Here is a 15,537-nt window from a genome sequence, read left to right as displayed (position 1 = left end):
ATGGAGTTAAAGAATTAACGGCTTTTAATCACTGTTACATTGGAAGGCCCAGATGGGACAGAGTATTACTTGGCAACATCTAATCTTGGAGCAGAAATTGTCATGATTAAAGCAGCAGCTGGAGTGGATTGCGAGGGATGGGGGCGGGGGTCATTCATCCTAAAGGGATCAAAATTGTTGGGCTCTGGGAGCAAACAAGAATCTGCAACAGAATAATCTGGAATATGGGCCAAAGTTTATTATTTCTAGGGTCTGATCTGCTGATTAAAATGATGTTTTCAATGCTTTCCTTAGAATTATTTTGGAAGCGAGGAGAGTGTCAAGTGATCTGGCCTACCGAAGAGGAGCGTGAAGCTGTCTCTGAGTGCAGATTTTGGACTGGCGGGAGGAAGGCTGTGTGTGACCCCCATGTGGCAGAGCTGCTTCTCCTTACCCAGGAAGTCCAAGTGAAGAAAATAGGTATGTGCCACTTCAAACGATCTCAGAAGAAACACGTTTAACAGGGCCTGAATTCCTGGTTTGGGGAGGCAGCCTGGAATGAGGTGGATTTTAACTTTCTCTTCACTCTGTCCATCCTGGTTTCTGCCACGGAACGAGCTGTTGGGGACAAGTTACCTTTTGCTAAGGGAAACGTTGTGCAGAAAAATGGTGTCAAAATAAAGTGCTAGAATACCAACATGTGTTCTCCTGTTGGGGTAGAGCCACAGTTTAGCCAACAAATAAAGCATACTCTCTGTTCTGAACTCTTCTAGCTCAAAAGTAGCTCTGGTTTTAGTTAAATGTCTCAAAGGTATCATTAATTTTGGATATTTCAACTCGCGCAAGGCCAGTGGGCCTGAGTTTCCATGACAAATTCCTGAGTCCAGTGGGAGACCGAGCAAAGTGTAGATCACTGGCTTAATCTGGATTTAGGATGTGCTTGGCATTGGCTCTTTGTGCTTCTCTCATTGGTACACAGTGGGTTTTTTCCAGCCACTCAGAAGTCTTTTTCTGTTCCATAGATCAAACAACTCCTTTTTCCTCCTCTTGCCTTTGCATGCGTTCAGCTGATGATATTTAGATGTGTGAGGATTTGGTTGCCTTTGTATAGCAGGAAGTTACAGAGTCCTCACTTGCACCAGTTCGTAGTGTTTTCTACAGCAGAGAGAGTAGGTGCTGATCTCACTCTGGGTATTTCATAACACTGAAAACCTGCTGGCTAATGAGGTATTCATTAATTGCTTTGAGTGATCTAAGCTCAGATTTCTTTACTTCCTTTGAACCATATACTATCTTAATGGTCCTCCTCTTTTTTTTTTCCCCTTGAAAATGACAAATTGCTGATTTCACCCTTTAATCCTTGTCTGCCTACAAAGATGGGAAACGTATTTCACTCTTGGTAGCCTTAAGTGTAAAGCAAACAGGTTTTAGGCATTTTTACCATCATCCTGTGAATTATAGGTCTCCTTTCAGCCTGAAAGCAGCCTTGCTGTCTGAGGTATTCGGCATGCATCCCTATAGCTTGTAGTTGATTGATATTCCTATAAATTTGCAAGTCACCTTTCATCACCTTTTGAGGCTTTGCCCCCTGGCATACAAGTCCTTCTTAGGTCAAGGGCCTTGATGACCCTCATTGTTATGGGAACCTTTGGTAATCTAACCTGCTTTTTTTCTGGATTTCAAGCCATTGCTCTTAAATGTCTCTTGTTTGATCCACTAAGGCGCTAATAACCATGTCTCCTTTCCTTAGGTCAAGGGCAGCTTTTGCATTCCACCCAAAAGGCACCACAGTTTGAGATGAGGAATTCAGAAGAGCAAGCAGCTACGACAGTTTTACAGCGCCTGCTGCAGGAGCAGCTCAGATACGGAAACCCAAATGACAACCGTAACCTTCTTGCCTTACACCAGCAAGCCACAGGAAATGCCCCCCCTTTCAACAGCACTGGGAGTCCAGCATCGCAGAACGAAGGGCTGAGCTCCCAGGACCACCAGCTCGTGACTCATGCTGCCCGGCAGGAGCCCCAGGGCCAGGAGATACAGGTGGACAACAGCATCATGGAGAAGCAGCTCTCCCCGCGACTCCAGAACAGCGAGGATCTCCCGACCTACGAGGAAGCCAAAGTCCAGTCGCAGTATTTCAGGGGCCAGCCGCACGCTAGCGTTGGGGCAGCGTTTTACGTAACGGGGGTCACCAACCAAAAGATGAGGACTGAAGGGCGGCCCACGGTTCAGCGGGTGAGCCCAGGGAAGGTCCACCAGGATGAAGGACTTAAGGACCTCAAGCAAGGGCACGTCCGCTCCTTGAGTGAGCGGCTGATGCAGCTGTCTTTGGCCACCAGTGGTGTCAAGGCCCATGCGCCCGTGACAAGCGCGCCGCTCTCCCCCCTCTCTCCGCTCTCTCCTCAGCAGTCCAGCGACCCTTACAAAAATTCGGGCTCCAATGAGTTCTACAAGAACTCGGTGCAGCCCCCAGCCCAACCCAGCATGAAAGGAATGGAGCAGCGGGGTCCTCCTCCAGAGTATCCTTACAAAAATGTGTCCACCCCATCTATGAACTGCAAACCTCAGGACTCGGGACATTTCTATAGCGATCATCGCATGAGCCAGCAGGGGAGATCTGATGGGCCGATGATGAGGTATCAGCATCCTCCTGAGTACGGGTCAGTCAGGTAAGCAGGATCTTCAAACAAACTCCATGACAGCCACATCAGGGAAGATACTCCTGAGACAGGTTTTCTATCAGCAAAAATTCTGTCTTTATTATAAGAGATGACATCTTGTGTTCAGCTGCAGACCACATCTGGAAGGACTGTGACTGGTTTCAGTAGCTTACCTAGAAAGGCCTGACTTATTTTTTTAAAAAAAAACAACCCACAAATGAAAAAACAACCCAAACCAAGCCAGCTTGACTTTATGGCATGGGGAAGTTTAATGCTGAGGCTCCAGAGCCTTAGAAAAGGTTTGCTACGAAAGCCAAAGTTATGACATGATTCACTGTAGAAACTTGCAGTTGCTTATTGCAAGACTTAAGCTGTTCTTTAATTAAGTCTGCTCAGACAAGAGGGATTTTTTTTAGGTTTAAACTCCATCTAAGTGCTACATAGGAAAGGAGAAAGTGAAGGAAAGCAATAATGCTTCCTTTAGAGTTTCTGAAATGTTATTTTCAGTGGACCCAAGTGTAGGAGTGGAAAATGGAGCGGGCTTTGTGCCTCTTCCCGGCCTGATCCTTCAGCTTTTGCTACTTCTCCTTGCATCATTTGAAATCTCAGCCAGTTCTGGTTTCCTCTAGAGAAGGACCTGGCTTTGGCTGGAGCCAGACACTGATGTCCTTGTGGGTGAAGGTGAAGTTTTATTCAAGTGGGCTAAAAATAAGGCTTTACTGTACCAGTTCCCTTACCATCTCATCTCCTGTCCAAGACCAAGTGGGATTTGGTATAATGATTTTGGTCCAATTTTGTAGCTGAAACGCCAATACAAAGGAGCAATAGGAGGGCATTGCTACATGAGTAAATGGCGAGGTCTCTGCACGTTTGTGTTTGCACATATTGTGTTGTGTTTTGAGGGGTGCAGGAAGAAGAAACCAGTCTTTATTTAGGAGCAGAATCTGAACTTTGGGCAATTTGAATCTGCTCAGAACCTTCCGAGTCCTATGGGGAGCTATTTTCAGAGTTTGTCCACCATTGTTTGTGATCTGAAATGACTTCAGCAGCATACAAGCCTGATGAAAAGGCCCTTTGATCTGGCTAAATAAATAATAAAGAGGCCAGGAAAAGGGGAAGGAAAGGGTTTAGGGAGGGTAATGATTGTAGAAACTCGTTGCGAATGTTTTCGAAAATTCAAAGGCCTCAAATCTCTGTGCACACAGGAAAGGGAAACAGATCCTTAATGGTTGTGCTGTATCAGAAATACTCATAATGTTATATACAGGGAATCTGAGACGTAGCCTGCTTGCTGTTTAAGGGAGAGGTATTTGAAAACACGCCAGCAGTCAGCTCCTCTAGACTGGGTGATTTTTGTCTGTATTGGATGGATCCTGGCTGCTTTGAAAGAACATGGGGGAGGGAAGCGGAGGGAGGAGAAAGGTTCAGCTGGCGAGGTTTCCAGTAGGGGAAGCAACTGAAATTTGTCTTCAAAGCATTGGGAATCTAATGAGGTTACTTTTTAACCTAAATAGCTGCACAGAGAAGAGGTTTCCTTTGCAAGCAAATGCTGAAGCGGTCGAACAATTGCAAGCCTAATCCATAAATTACAGAGCAGTGGAGCAAAGGAAGGGAGCGAGTCCTCTATTCCCCTCCCTCTCCCGCACGCTTGAAGAGAAACTGTCATTTAGACAAGAACCCTTCTGTGTTCCTAAAGGTGCAGCTGGGTAATGGTGTGAGCGTTTTAAAGGCGTGCAGCTTTTGGGAGCGCCTTTGCTTTGCACTGGCCAGTGCTAACGAGTGTCTTTGCAGGCTCGCTGGAGTGATGGTAAAGTATTTGCAGAGACTCCAGTTTTCCTGCGCTGCGCCGCAGCTCCGTGTTTATCGGTATTCATGTGGATCGGTAAATGCGTGCATTTTTTGAACAAGGAAACAAAGCCCCTTCTTTCTGCTGGCGAAGCCACACCCTGTTCTGCGGGTTTTTCCCCTCATTGTTCGGGGGAATTTGAGGGTGACCTAACAATGTGGTTAAATAAAACTCGTTGAGCAAGATAAACATTGGGGAATTCACAGCATTCTCATGCTTCACCCTCCCCAGTCTGGGAGAGGAATGGGCTGCATGGTAAGTTTAAACCAGTCTGGAGTTTGCCTCACCTGCTCTTGGGCGGTGTTAAGTTTGGGAACACATATATATTCATAATGATGTTGGTTTAATTTAAATACCGGGCATGCTGGAGGCATCTGTGCTGGTATTTGGAAATTTTAAAGAAAGTGCAGAAGAGGGCTGGCTGCATTTGAAGCTCCAAAATCTTATTCTTTCCCCAGTGTCTCAACTGCATTTTAGCATTGCTGGTGGAAACAAACCCTCGGGTCTAAGAGGAGAAGATGAGTCCTGTGGGGTTGCAAGGTCTCCTGTGGCTGAAGAGCAAGAGCTGGGAGAGAAGGGGCTGGTGCTGATGTGATTTTGGGTGCAGAGGGAGCTTGCTGGCTTTCCAATTCAAGCACCGTCCCCCGTTTAGAGCCCAAATGACTGAGCTCCTGCTGTGGCGATTAATCCCGTTGACTTCACAGAAACTTTTAGAGAAGGAAGTCTGCAGAATTTGTCCCATCATTAGGAAATCACTTCTGTGCACTGCGTTCCCCTGAGCAGCATCAAAGTAGAGGCTAATCAGGTATGACTGGGAAGCAGAACAAAAATGCACTGGTTTGTTTTCAACTTTCTCATCAAGCGGAGTCTGCTCCCTCCTGCAGTCAGTGCTCACCAGTTTGCGCAGGGGAGCTGTGGAAGAGAACGAAGCTGCAGCTTCTTGATCATGAAACACACAGGAGAAGCTGGGAAGGCCGAAAAAATTTTAACAAGCTGGAGACCTTTCCTGCTGTCTTCATTCTTCTGCTCTCCCCAATTTGTCGCTTTCCCCGCTCATCTTCTGCGTGGCTTGGTACTCGCAGTTCTGGCAGCCTCAGGACTGCTCTTGGCTGGGTTTGCCTGCAGAGCTACCCCTACTCCAGATCTCTGTATTCATGACTTAAACGCTAACGTGACCCTTGTAGTTGCAGGGCCATAAATCCAGGTTTGTACTTGGCTGCGTGGTGTGTTTCTCCCATACGTGCCAGGGAAGCAGAGATTCCTGTGTGATACGGTCTTCAACGTGAAGTGGCCCTTAAAGTTACGCGTTCAAACTTAAACACTTGTGGGAATTATTGCTCTAAGGTTTTTTTCCTGTTTCCAGGTCTTTATGACACTGAAGCAAATGGAAGGAGATTGCATAATTTTGTGAGTCTTTCTGCATTTTTTGCATGAAGTGCTTAGTTTGGATTTAATTTTAATTACTACTGCAGGGTTACTCTAGCACTGATTCTCTCGTGGAGGGAGGTTTCTGCTGCTGTTATCTCAGCAGTTCTGTGAGGTGACCCCAGTAGTGATTTGTACCTTTAAATTTTGCAGGCTGGCTTTAAAATCTTGAAAAGTCCAGTTGTGTTCATTTACCTTTCTGAGCCTCTCAATGCAAAATTGGTTTACCAGAGAAATAAATTCTGCAATTCTCATGTTAATCTGAGGGATCTCGGGTATTCTGAACTCACAAAATATATGTAAGTATTTTATAAGACAAAATTGAAAGTAGTGGGGATGCTAAAAAGTTCTTTGAACCTGTATGTAGAAGTTTGCGTACAAGATCTCGTTGTCCTTGTGAGGTTATAGGACTGGTTTTTTTAAAGATTGATGTATTACTCCAGTTGCATTATTTCATTTTGCTGGGAATATAAACACATTTGTGACATTTTGAATGCTGTTGGTAATGCAACAGAACTAGCAGCTTCCAGCTCTCATGTTGCAGCCTGAACCTACGAGATTGGTGTAATTTCAAGATGTGAGAGGCTTCGGATGCGAGTGCCAGGATGCTGGAAATCTTGGAAATGCGGCTTGTTTAGAAATACTCAGCCATGATTTCCTAGAGTTGTTCTTTACAATAGGTTTAGAAAAAAAAAGGTCATTACCAGGCATGTCAGTACAAAGACCGTCCCTTCAGAATTTAGCTGCTGCTATTGTTTTTCTTTGGCCATCTCTGTGCTCCTTTCATCAGTGCTCAGGTCCTATGGAAAAGGCAGAATGAGGAGATGCTTTTAGTCAAATAGCTCAGATTGTTAACATTGACATCTAAATAGTTCTCAGTAGGTTTATGATATTAACACACACTGATATCAGTGAGTCAGTCTCTGAGTAACTACTCCAGGTTGTCTTCAGACTGGAAGAGAGTATTTTGCAGGATAAGGTTTTTTGCATCCATGAGGGAGACTGGCAACGTATCTCTTCTGATCTAACCTCTGCAGGTCCTCACAGGTTAAATGTCACAGCAAAGTTATTCCCTGATTGATTATAACATCAAAACAGAGCTGCATGACATTAGGTGAAGAATAAGCGCCAGGAGATGAGTGGTTTCTGAAGATGCAAAGTTTTAACTCTGCACGTAACTGGGTGAGCTAAGAAAGGAGCTGGAAACTACCTGGGACAAACCAGATGACCTTGAGCATGGCATGCGAGGGTTTTGCCTCGTTCTTCGTTACGAGAACTGGCAAATAAAGGTAATGAAATAAATGCAACAATAAGTAGAGCTGAGCTCCCAGGAGGGGAGGAACGAAATTGCTGCTGCTAAATTGAACATTCCTGAGGAAATTAATTGCACATCTCTCTTCTGCATGACCCCTGAGATCCTCACGCTGCGTATGATCGTTTCTGGGGAAATACAGCTCCTGAAATGATGTTGCTGACAGGGACCAGTCACCTGAGTGTGAGAAAGAGAGAAACAGTAACCAGAGCAGTAACTATTTGTGTTTCCCTATGTGACGAAGGCTAGATTTGTTTCCCTGTTAAGGAATTTGAGTGTCAGCTTGGAGGTTTCTATGCATCTGGAAAGCAGGGAAAAATGCGACGTAAGATGCATGATACTGAAGTAGCGAACCCTGCGCTGGGCTGAGAAAGTACGACCTCCTACACGCGCTGCCAGCCAGATGTGAGCAATGCAGATGTTTCCTCTTTGGATGGCTATGAAGAGTTGAAGCATTCTTTCTGCAGAGAACAGGAAGGATGATGCTGAGTGTTTGCACATCGGCAGAGAAGCCTGTTGTGTAACCCTTTGGTTCTCAGTTCAGCTCCATGCTGCACAACTCTCATGTTGTCAACTCTCCCGGTACGTGCTTCTCCAGCTGCAGGGTTGAACTGTAGCCTAAAGCGGGGGAAATTTTATCAGAAGAATAAATCAGGATGTTTCAGGACACGTTGAACTGCCAGGCTGGGTCTGCACCGGGCTGAGGTCTGTGCTGAAGAGGCTGACTGCAGCATGGGGAGGGAGTGACTTCAACTACTGGGATAAAGAACATCCAGAGAAGTTAAAGGTTGAACATCTTTGGAGGAGGAAGCAAAACCTCCCTCCTGAGGTCACCCAAGCACAATAAATCCACACAATCTTCCAAGAGAGGTTTCCTACTTGGCTAATACAGCAGAAGTTGAGCTGGGGATCTCCAGTGCCTGGGAAATGTGAGCTGGTGTAGCCTGGAGTTAGTTCTGTGATACACTCAAGCACGTTATAGATTGCTACATCTGTCTTTAATATCCTATACAGCTTATTGTTAGGAGCAGTAAACACATCTACTGCATAGGACTGAGGGTGGTTCTGAATCAAAAGCCTGCTTCTAACTCTTAGGTTGGTTTTCTTATCCTTTAACCGTCTCATTTGACCAGGCTGCAGCTTGTTGGTTGATATTTCAGAAGGTGCTGGCACACTAACATAGAGCTTAGCCAATCCCTTTGACTCTGTGTCCTGAATTGCAGAAGAAAATTCACTGTTTTCTCCATTAGAGATGGCACATTTCAGGACAGAACAAAGGAGCCCATTCCTAACAGCCTTCAGTTTAGCTTTTCATCCACAAAATGTTGAGAAAATTTATAAAAATAATTTTGGTCAGTAGTTGTTGATGGAGTTTCTCTTAGTGTTACTGTGCAAAATAGACCCAAGAGGATAGACTTTCATGCACTTAGAATATATTTTCTGATAATGATTTGATTTTGAAGCTTCTTCTTAAATAAAAACATGAGGAAAGCCTCACATATGAGTCTTGTGTGTGGGAAGACCTGTGCATAGGAGCTACACAGGTCATCCCACACCTTGTTGCTGGGTTTGTACACCATCTTCTGCATGAATTTGACAGGACTTCTGCTCTCTCCATTTTCCAGGCAGAACCCAGATGTGCAGCTGCAGCTACAACAGAGACCACCACACCACCACAGCCCAACATCATCCTTGACGTCCCTGGGATCTTTGACTTTGCTTCAGTCTCCGCCACCATCCAGGCTGTCCCCTTCCCAGCATCAGCAACCTCTGACACCAAGCCAGGGAGATCCTGGCATTCTGCCGCGGACCCAGCAGCCGTTCCTGTCCACCCAAGTCCATCAGGGAGATCTGTACCGACTATGCCAGCCCTTCCTAGGCCCGCAGCAGCAGCAAGGCGATTCCTATTCAGTGATGTCCCGGGCTCAGCAGATACCTTCCCCATATCAGCAGATGCAAGTAGATCCTTTTGCCATCGTTTCCAGAGCCCAGCAGATGGTGGAAATCCTGTCAGAAGATAACCGCGCTCTACGGCAGGAGCTGGATGGGTGTTACGAGAAAGTAGCCCGGCTGCAGAAGGTGGGTGTTTTTGGGTATCAGGGCCTCTCCTGTGCCTGGTAGTGTCCATAACTGAATGATCCAATCTGCAACTATTACATTCCTTGCCTAGGGAGTTGATTATCTATTTTAGAGTCTTTTGTATGCATATTGATTAGTCATACCCTGTGCCTTTGGGTAGCAGCTTAACTTTGTCAGAAGACAGAATCAAAGCCTTCAGTTTTATACTAACAGCTAATTGACCGTGCTCAAAAGAGCATCCTCATCAGCTGTCTTGAAGACGCTGGCTTGTCTGGTTAAATTAAATTAAACCTATGTCCAGGATAGCAGCAGGCTTTATTTTCCCATCAGTCTAAAAGATTTTAGAGACTTCAGGAAGGGCTTGTTTGGAATGACATGAGACAGGGGACATTGCTACAAAACTAGTTGGCAGGACAGTGTGCAAGACAAGTGCTGCAGCTATGGCTACATTAAAGACATTTGGGCTGCAGGACTGAAAGTAGCACTCCTTTTGTCACTCCCTCAATAACACGCAACTTCCATGAAAACTGAGTATTTGCCACTTTTGGCTTTATGAAACAGGTACAGTAAGTGATGCTTAAACACTTAAAAAAATATCACAGTGAGACCCATCATTAACATGCACAAGTAGATGTATTTTCATTGTGGTGTCATAGAAATAGCTTCTTGATGACCAGTGGTTTAAAGCCGTGCAGGTCAGCTTTGCTTTTGCCTTGCAGCTGTGAAAAGGCTGATGCTACTTGCAATTTAGGACTTTGTGGGCCTTGCTGTGCTCTTTGCACTGAGCAGTTTCTGGGACCATAAAAATGTGTGGCTGCTTAGAAAACATGTTTGAGTTCAGGTGACCAGTGTGGCTTTCCACACTCATTCCCTGTTTTACCTCTTTCCAGGGACATACATTTGTTTTGTTGTATTTTTGGAAGGTTCCTGGCCAGGAAATGCTTGAGAGAAATGTTTGACAGCTTCCTGATAATGAAAGAAGGATAAAAATGAACTTCCCTCCACCCCCTGTTGATCATTTGCTGTAGGCAGTGCTGATGATCCATACTTGCACAGTAATGCAAAACCATGCCTGATAAGGAGCATTAGACGTTAATCTCCTGCTCTGGGTGATTAGAGCTCTACACTGAAGGCTAGAAGGAAGGATAAAACATATTTTACTGCAAATGTTTCCCTCCCCTCATTTAGTAAATTGAATATTTAAAAGCACAACTAAGTTGAGAAGTGTAAACATAAAACCTCAGAAGGTTTCACTGTGAATTTTGGACCATAACATTTACGGATCTGTAGAGTTCATCAGTAATGCAAGATGTGGCACTAGCATTTTTTAGCAGAGTTTTGTCTGCCTGCCTTGTTTTATTTTACTTACTCAACTTGATATCGCATTAGCTATTTAAATAAATGCTTTTTGCCCAAAGTAACAGTAGTGCCAAACTGCCCTGGTCTTAGAAAAAATACAGATGACATTTGTACTTCTTCAGTTTGCTGTATCTGATCTCTGACCATATTGGGGAAACAGAGCTCACGTCTGGAAGGAGAGTCCAGATCTTCATTTCAACCATGGATATTCTTTATGCAGAAGGATCCATCACAAACCTGAGACTCTCATTTTACTTAATGTATACGTGTAGGTTTCCTTCAATAAAGAAAACTTGAAAGAAAGTCATCTCCTTTTTGAGACTGAATGAAAAGAATTGTTAGTGATTAAATAGTAAGCACTTGTTTTCACTCCTGCTGCAGCTGGAAACAGAAATTCAGCAAGTTTCAGAGGCATACAAAAACCTGGAGAAATCATCCTCTAAGCGGGATGCGCTGGAAAAGGCCATGAGAAACAAGCTGGAAGGAGAAATTCGTAGGCTTCATGATTTCAACAGGGATCTAAGAGGTGAATGAAGTAAAACTTCTGTTCTTCAATGTTGTTTTTTTATTGTTGATCTTACTTGGCAGGACAGTGTTTTGCTGCAGAATTCACTATGTCTGTTGACACGACTAGAATATTATGGGATACTTGGTATAGTCAGGAGTCTGAGATATTAAGCGCTTGCTGGGAGTATGGAAAAGACAGGTTTAGGAGCGTGCTGTAGTCTCTCATTTCCAGCCTGTTTGTCATTGAGAAGAAACGTGTGATAAGCCAAATGCCATAAACCAGATGCAAGCCTGGAATTCTCTCTTGTCTTATATCCTAGACACAATTTGTACAATTTGTTCAGTTTATACAAATGGAGAGACCTTTTGCTGACTGCCTAATCCCGCCCCAGGCATGTTAACTTTATTTCCTGTCCAGTGACCCTTTAGCACTGACATGCAAACTGCAGACTCCGTGTTCTTCCTGAAGGTCTTGCCACTCCTTATCAATGTAGGCATCTGGCTTTTTGGATCTCCCTTCCTTTTCCAGAGTGAGATGTTGTTCGTGTCTGGTTCGTGCTAAGAGGCTGAGGCAGTACAACGGCTGGCAGGGGAGAGCGATGTTGAATGGTATTTGACCTTACTGTGGGTCAAAGTTTCAGCGTTAGTTTGAAAGACAAAAAACATCTGCAATTTGAGATGTTTAAAGGTGCACAATCAGTCTTTTAAACTGTCAGTTTAATTTTTTACATGAAAGACTTCTGATTGTCCCATGTGTCATCTGCTCTCATTGCCCCTTGTCTCTTACTAAGACTGTTCCCAGAGATTGCTTTGCACCCAAGAAGTGAGGCCATGTGGTGCCCTGTGCTATTGAGAAGACAGGACACAAAGACCTACATTAAGTAATCTTACTCGTAATAAAACAGAGCATAAACATTTAATTCTTATTTTCTGATATAAATTTCTAACAGCCTGCAGCAGCAGAACTGTTAAGCTGTCCATAGGGTTTTACACTTTTCCCTGAAGTCAGGTAATTGGACATCAGTGATTTAATCTTCTAAATGTTAAGATCTAGTGGAGAATTATAAGGAAATCTTGTAATTGCACGGTGTGATTTATTTGGGTGGAAAAAATAGTGTTTTAACGTTTGTAAAAAATTAAAAAACTAAACTTATGTGTTAGAGTTGTTTGAAGTACTTTCTTTGGAACTTTATTTAACCTGTTTTGTCTCATTGACAGCATTTTTCTCAGGGTCATAATTAGAAACATTTCAAAAGTGAATGCCAGCTTCTGACAGGCTTTTCATTTTGACTGTGTAGAATTAGGAGGTCCGTTCCCCAAGCTTGCATTAGAAATGTCCTGAGCAGACGTGACTTAATGCTAGAAAGTTTGTCATTATTTAGTGTTCCTTTTGTTGAAAAAATTTACAGAACGTATGGAGACAGCCAACAAGCAGCTTGCGGAGAAGGAATTTGAGGGCTCTGAAGACAATCGGAAAACCATCTCTCAGCTCTTTGCACAAAGTGAGTTACACGGTCATTGTGGGTCAGTAGAAATGCTTCGGTCGTCCTGGGAAGGATAACAGTGCAGCAGGTTAGCGTAGTTCAGATCTGTTGGTTTTCTACCGGGACAGAAATCAGGGCAGTGACAGCCCAAAACTGGCAGTGGAGAGAGGAGGAATTAAACCTTTCCAGGCTGACAAGGGTCCTGGCATGAGTTAAGACCAGTGGGACTGGAACCTGGTAGGTCTCCTGCCTCTTTGCTCTTTAATTTGCCACTGCCCTATCCAGTTCAGCACAAAAAAGGAGGATGAATGCTGCCTGCAATATGCTGAGCTGGGTGAGGGTCAGGAATGCTGTCCACAGCAGTGGTTTTATCACAGGGCAAACCAAAATGACGGATGTGAAATGCTGCTTTTCCTTTGTGCTGAAATGTCTTGAGGCCGACGGCAACGAGCCAGCTTTTCTCTCATCCCATAGCATACTCCACCCTTCTGACAATGCTCGCTTTTCTCCAATTGTTATATAAAAAGGTAATGCAATAAAATTGCAAAATAGAGATTTTCTGTGGTGTAACACACACTGCTGCTACTCTGACAAATGCTGGTGTCCCTCTTTTGTGTCGTCTTTAGCTTCTTCCTTGTGGCTTACGTTGCAAGCAGATGGCTGTCAGGTGTGAATTCAAACCTCCTGTTCGTAGAGGAATGTCTGTGAGTTTTGTCGCTCATTCAGACTGCTTGGGTGGACTTTTGAGGTTCCCACTCAGAGAGGTGGGAAGGCCAAAGCTATGAGGCCTTACATTCAATTTCTCTTTTTGGATGAACATGGAAACCACAGTGCTACATTTCATCAGTCCCAGCATTTCTAGGGGTGCTACAGGCACTTGTCAAGCGAAGTGGTACTCGTTTGGGTAAAAGTCTGGAACAAAACCTCCAAAGGCCTTGCAGCAAGCACTCACAGATTAACAAACAGGCTGCTGGCACTGGGTGATACCTGCTGGCATAATTCCACCATCTCATCTCTGCCCATTTTCTGCACTACGTTTTAGCGTGCTGACAGTCAGCAACTCATTTCCTGGGTGAAGGAGAAATACTGGGGTGGGAGAGATGGGGGATAGGATAGGCAGGGGGGTGACATTAACCTTTGTCCTTGTGTCTGGTGTCACAGATGCGCTCTGAGCTGCAGTCAGGGTTTGCTCTGCAGAGCTCTGGGTGCTGTTGGTGCACATGTTTGTTTTGCAACCTGTGTGTGGGCTGTGCTGATTCCCTAGCAGAAGATGATCTTTTGCTGCTCCGTGTTGCTAAGCTTTGCTCCCGGCTCTCTGCTGGCAGAAGAAAGGGAATAATTGTGGTCCTGTAAATATAGTTATGCACATGCTTGCACAAATGGGCCCGTGTAGTCTATATGCAGTCTGTCCTAACACCCAGGATCTGGTTCCTGTTTTTCAAGCCTTCCACTCCTTGTCCTCATTCCTTTGTCGTGGGATATTGGTTTCTGGAATGCAGTTTCTCTGGTGTCATCAGCACTGGGTGTAGATCACTTCAGGGAGTATTCTGTGGTTATGTATCCAGCAAGCGTGTTAATGTTATCATTGTAGCTGGTTGGCTTGAGCTGGGAATGACAGCATGCACAGAGCACATCAGCTCTGCGTTGTGGCTTTGCTTTACACCCCTGTGTGATAATTTCTCCAGTCCCCAACTATTTTATCCTGTTTATTATTTTGGGAAGGCAGTTGCCCTGTTCCTGAAACACACAGAGCAACAGAAAAAGACCGGGGGTGGCTCTAAAGCATCAAACATGAACTCTTGGTGTTGGCAAAAGGCTTTCTTGAGCTGCAGGTCTGCTTTGAGAACAGAACAGATACATGTGCCTCAGATCTGGCCCACGGGATTGTTTTTAAGGGCAGTAGAGGAAGGCTGAGGAGTTCTGTTGCTCACTTGTTTTGTGACCCATCTGATGGTACTCGCAGCAAAGTGGGACAGCTGGGTGTTGTGTTGAGGAGGAGGACAGCTGCCCAGGGCAGAACAGCCTTCCTGTTTGTGGGGTCAGTGTGAAAATGGGGAGCACAGGTTTTTCAGGCACAGAAGTCTGCCATCTCCTCCCCCCAGCCTGGGATATTAAAATTACCCAGTTTGTTTTCCACAGCTGAAAGCTCAGAGGGCAAGAGATGCCAAGTTTCGCTAACCCTCTGCATAATCAGAGCAAATTACCTAACTGTACTGAGTGATGCACCTTCTGTTTCTTCTTGCCAGCATTGTGGCACATTCTTAGCACACTTGAAGGTGCCATGCTTGTTTTTCAGGGCTACAACTCTTCTCTTCTTTGAAAGCCATCTATTTTGTTCCCCTTAGCACTAGATTTGCATTCTCCCTCTTTTGAGAAGTTCCAGTACAATCTTCCCTTAACCTCTGGAGTGAAAGGCTCCTGAAAGCTGGGTAGAGATGCGTGCAGTCCATTGATGACTCTCACTTTGTTTCGATAGACAAGGAAACACAGCGTGAAAAAGAGAAACTGGAAATAGAGCTGGCTGCTGCACGCTCCACTAACGAGGACCAACGGAGACACATCGAGATCCGAGACCAGGCCCTGAACAACGCTCAGGCCAAGGTGGTGAAACTGGAGGAGGAGGTAAGGATGGTGGGAGAGAGAAATTAAGGTCACTTGGGTTCCAGTTAAAGTGACTGTTGGAATGAGTTTGATGCAAATTAGAAGGAAATCTGCTTGCTTCGAAGCTGTTTATCACAGAATCACAGAATGTTAGGAGTTGGAAGGGACCTCGAAAGATCATCCAGTCCAACCCCCCTGCCAGAGCAGGATCACCCAGACCAGGTCACACAGGAACATGTCCAGGTGGGTCTTGAATGTCTGCAGAGAAGGAGACTCCACAACCTC

The 15,537-nt window shown here is 44.9% G+C and overlaps 1 protein-coding gene across 1 annotated transcript; it reads left to right on the top strand.

The window, feature by feature from the left end:
* Positions 1-299: 299 nt before the first annotated feature.
* LOC104543209 (angiomotin-like) lies at positions 300-15,273 on the top strand (the record flags this gene model as incomplete). Its single annotated transcript, XM_010187766.1, has 6 exons — positions 300-459; positions 1,730-2,648; positions 8,848-9,301; positions 11,042-11,186; positions 12,577-12,669; positions 15,128-15,273. Coding segments are annotated over exons 2-6 (1,710 nt in total), but the record flags the coding sequence as incomplete, so codon positions are not given.
* Positions 15,274-15,537: the final 264 nt, after the last annotated feature.

The sequence above is a fragment of the Mesitornis unicolor genome, unplaced genomic scaffold, assembly GCF_000695765.1.
Source record: "Mesitornis unicolor isolate BGI_N332 unplaced genomic scaffold, ASM69576v1 scaffold36970, whole genome shotgun sequence".
NCBI classification, from domain to species: domain Eukaryota; kingdom Metazoa; phylum Chordata; class Aves; order Mesitornithiformes; family Mesitornithidae; genus Mesitornis; species Mesitornis unicolor.
Note: the sequence above shows the minus strand (reverse complement) of the source record. Positions and strands in the feature narration are given on the sequence as shown.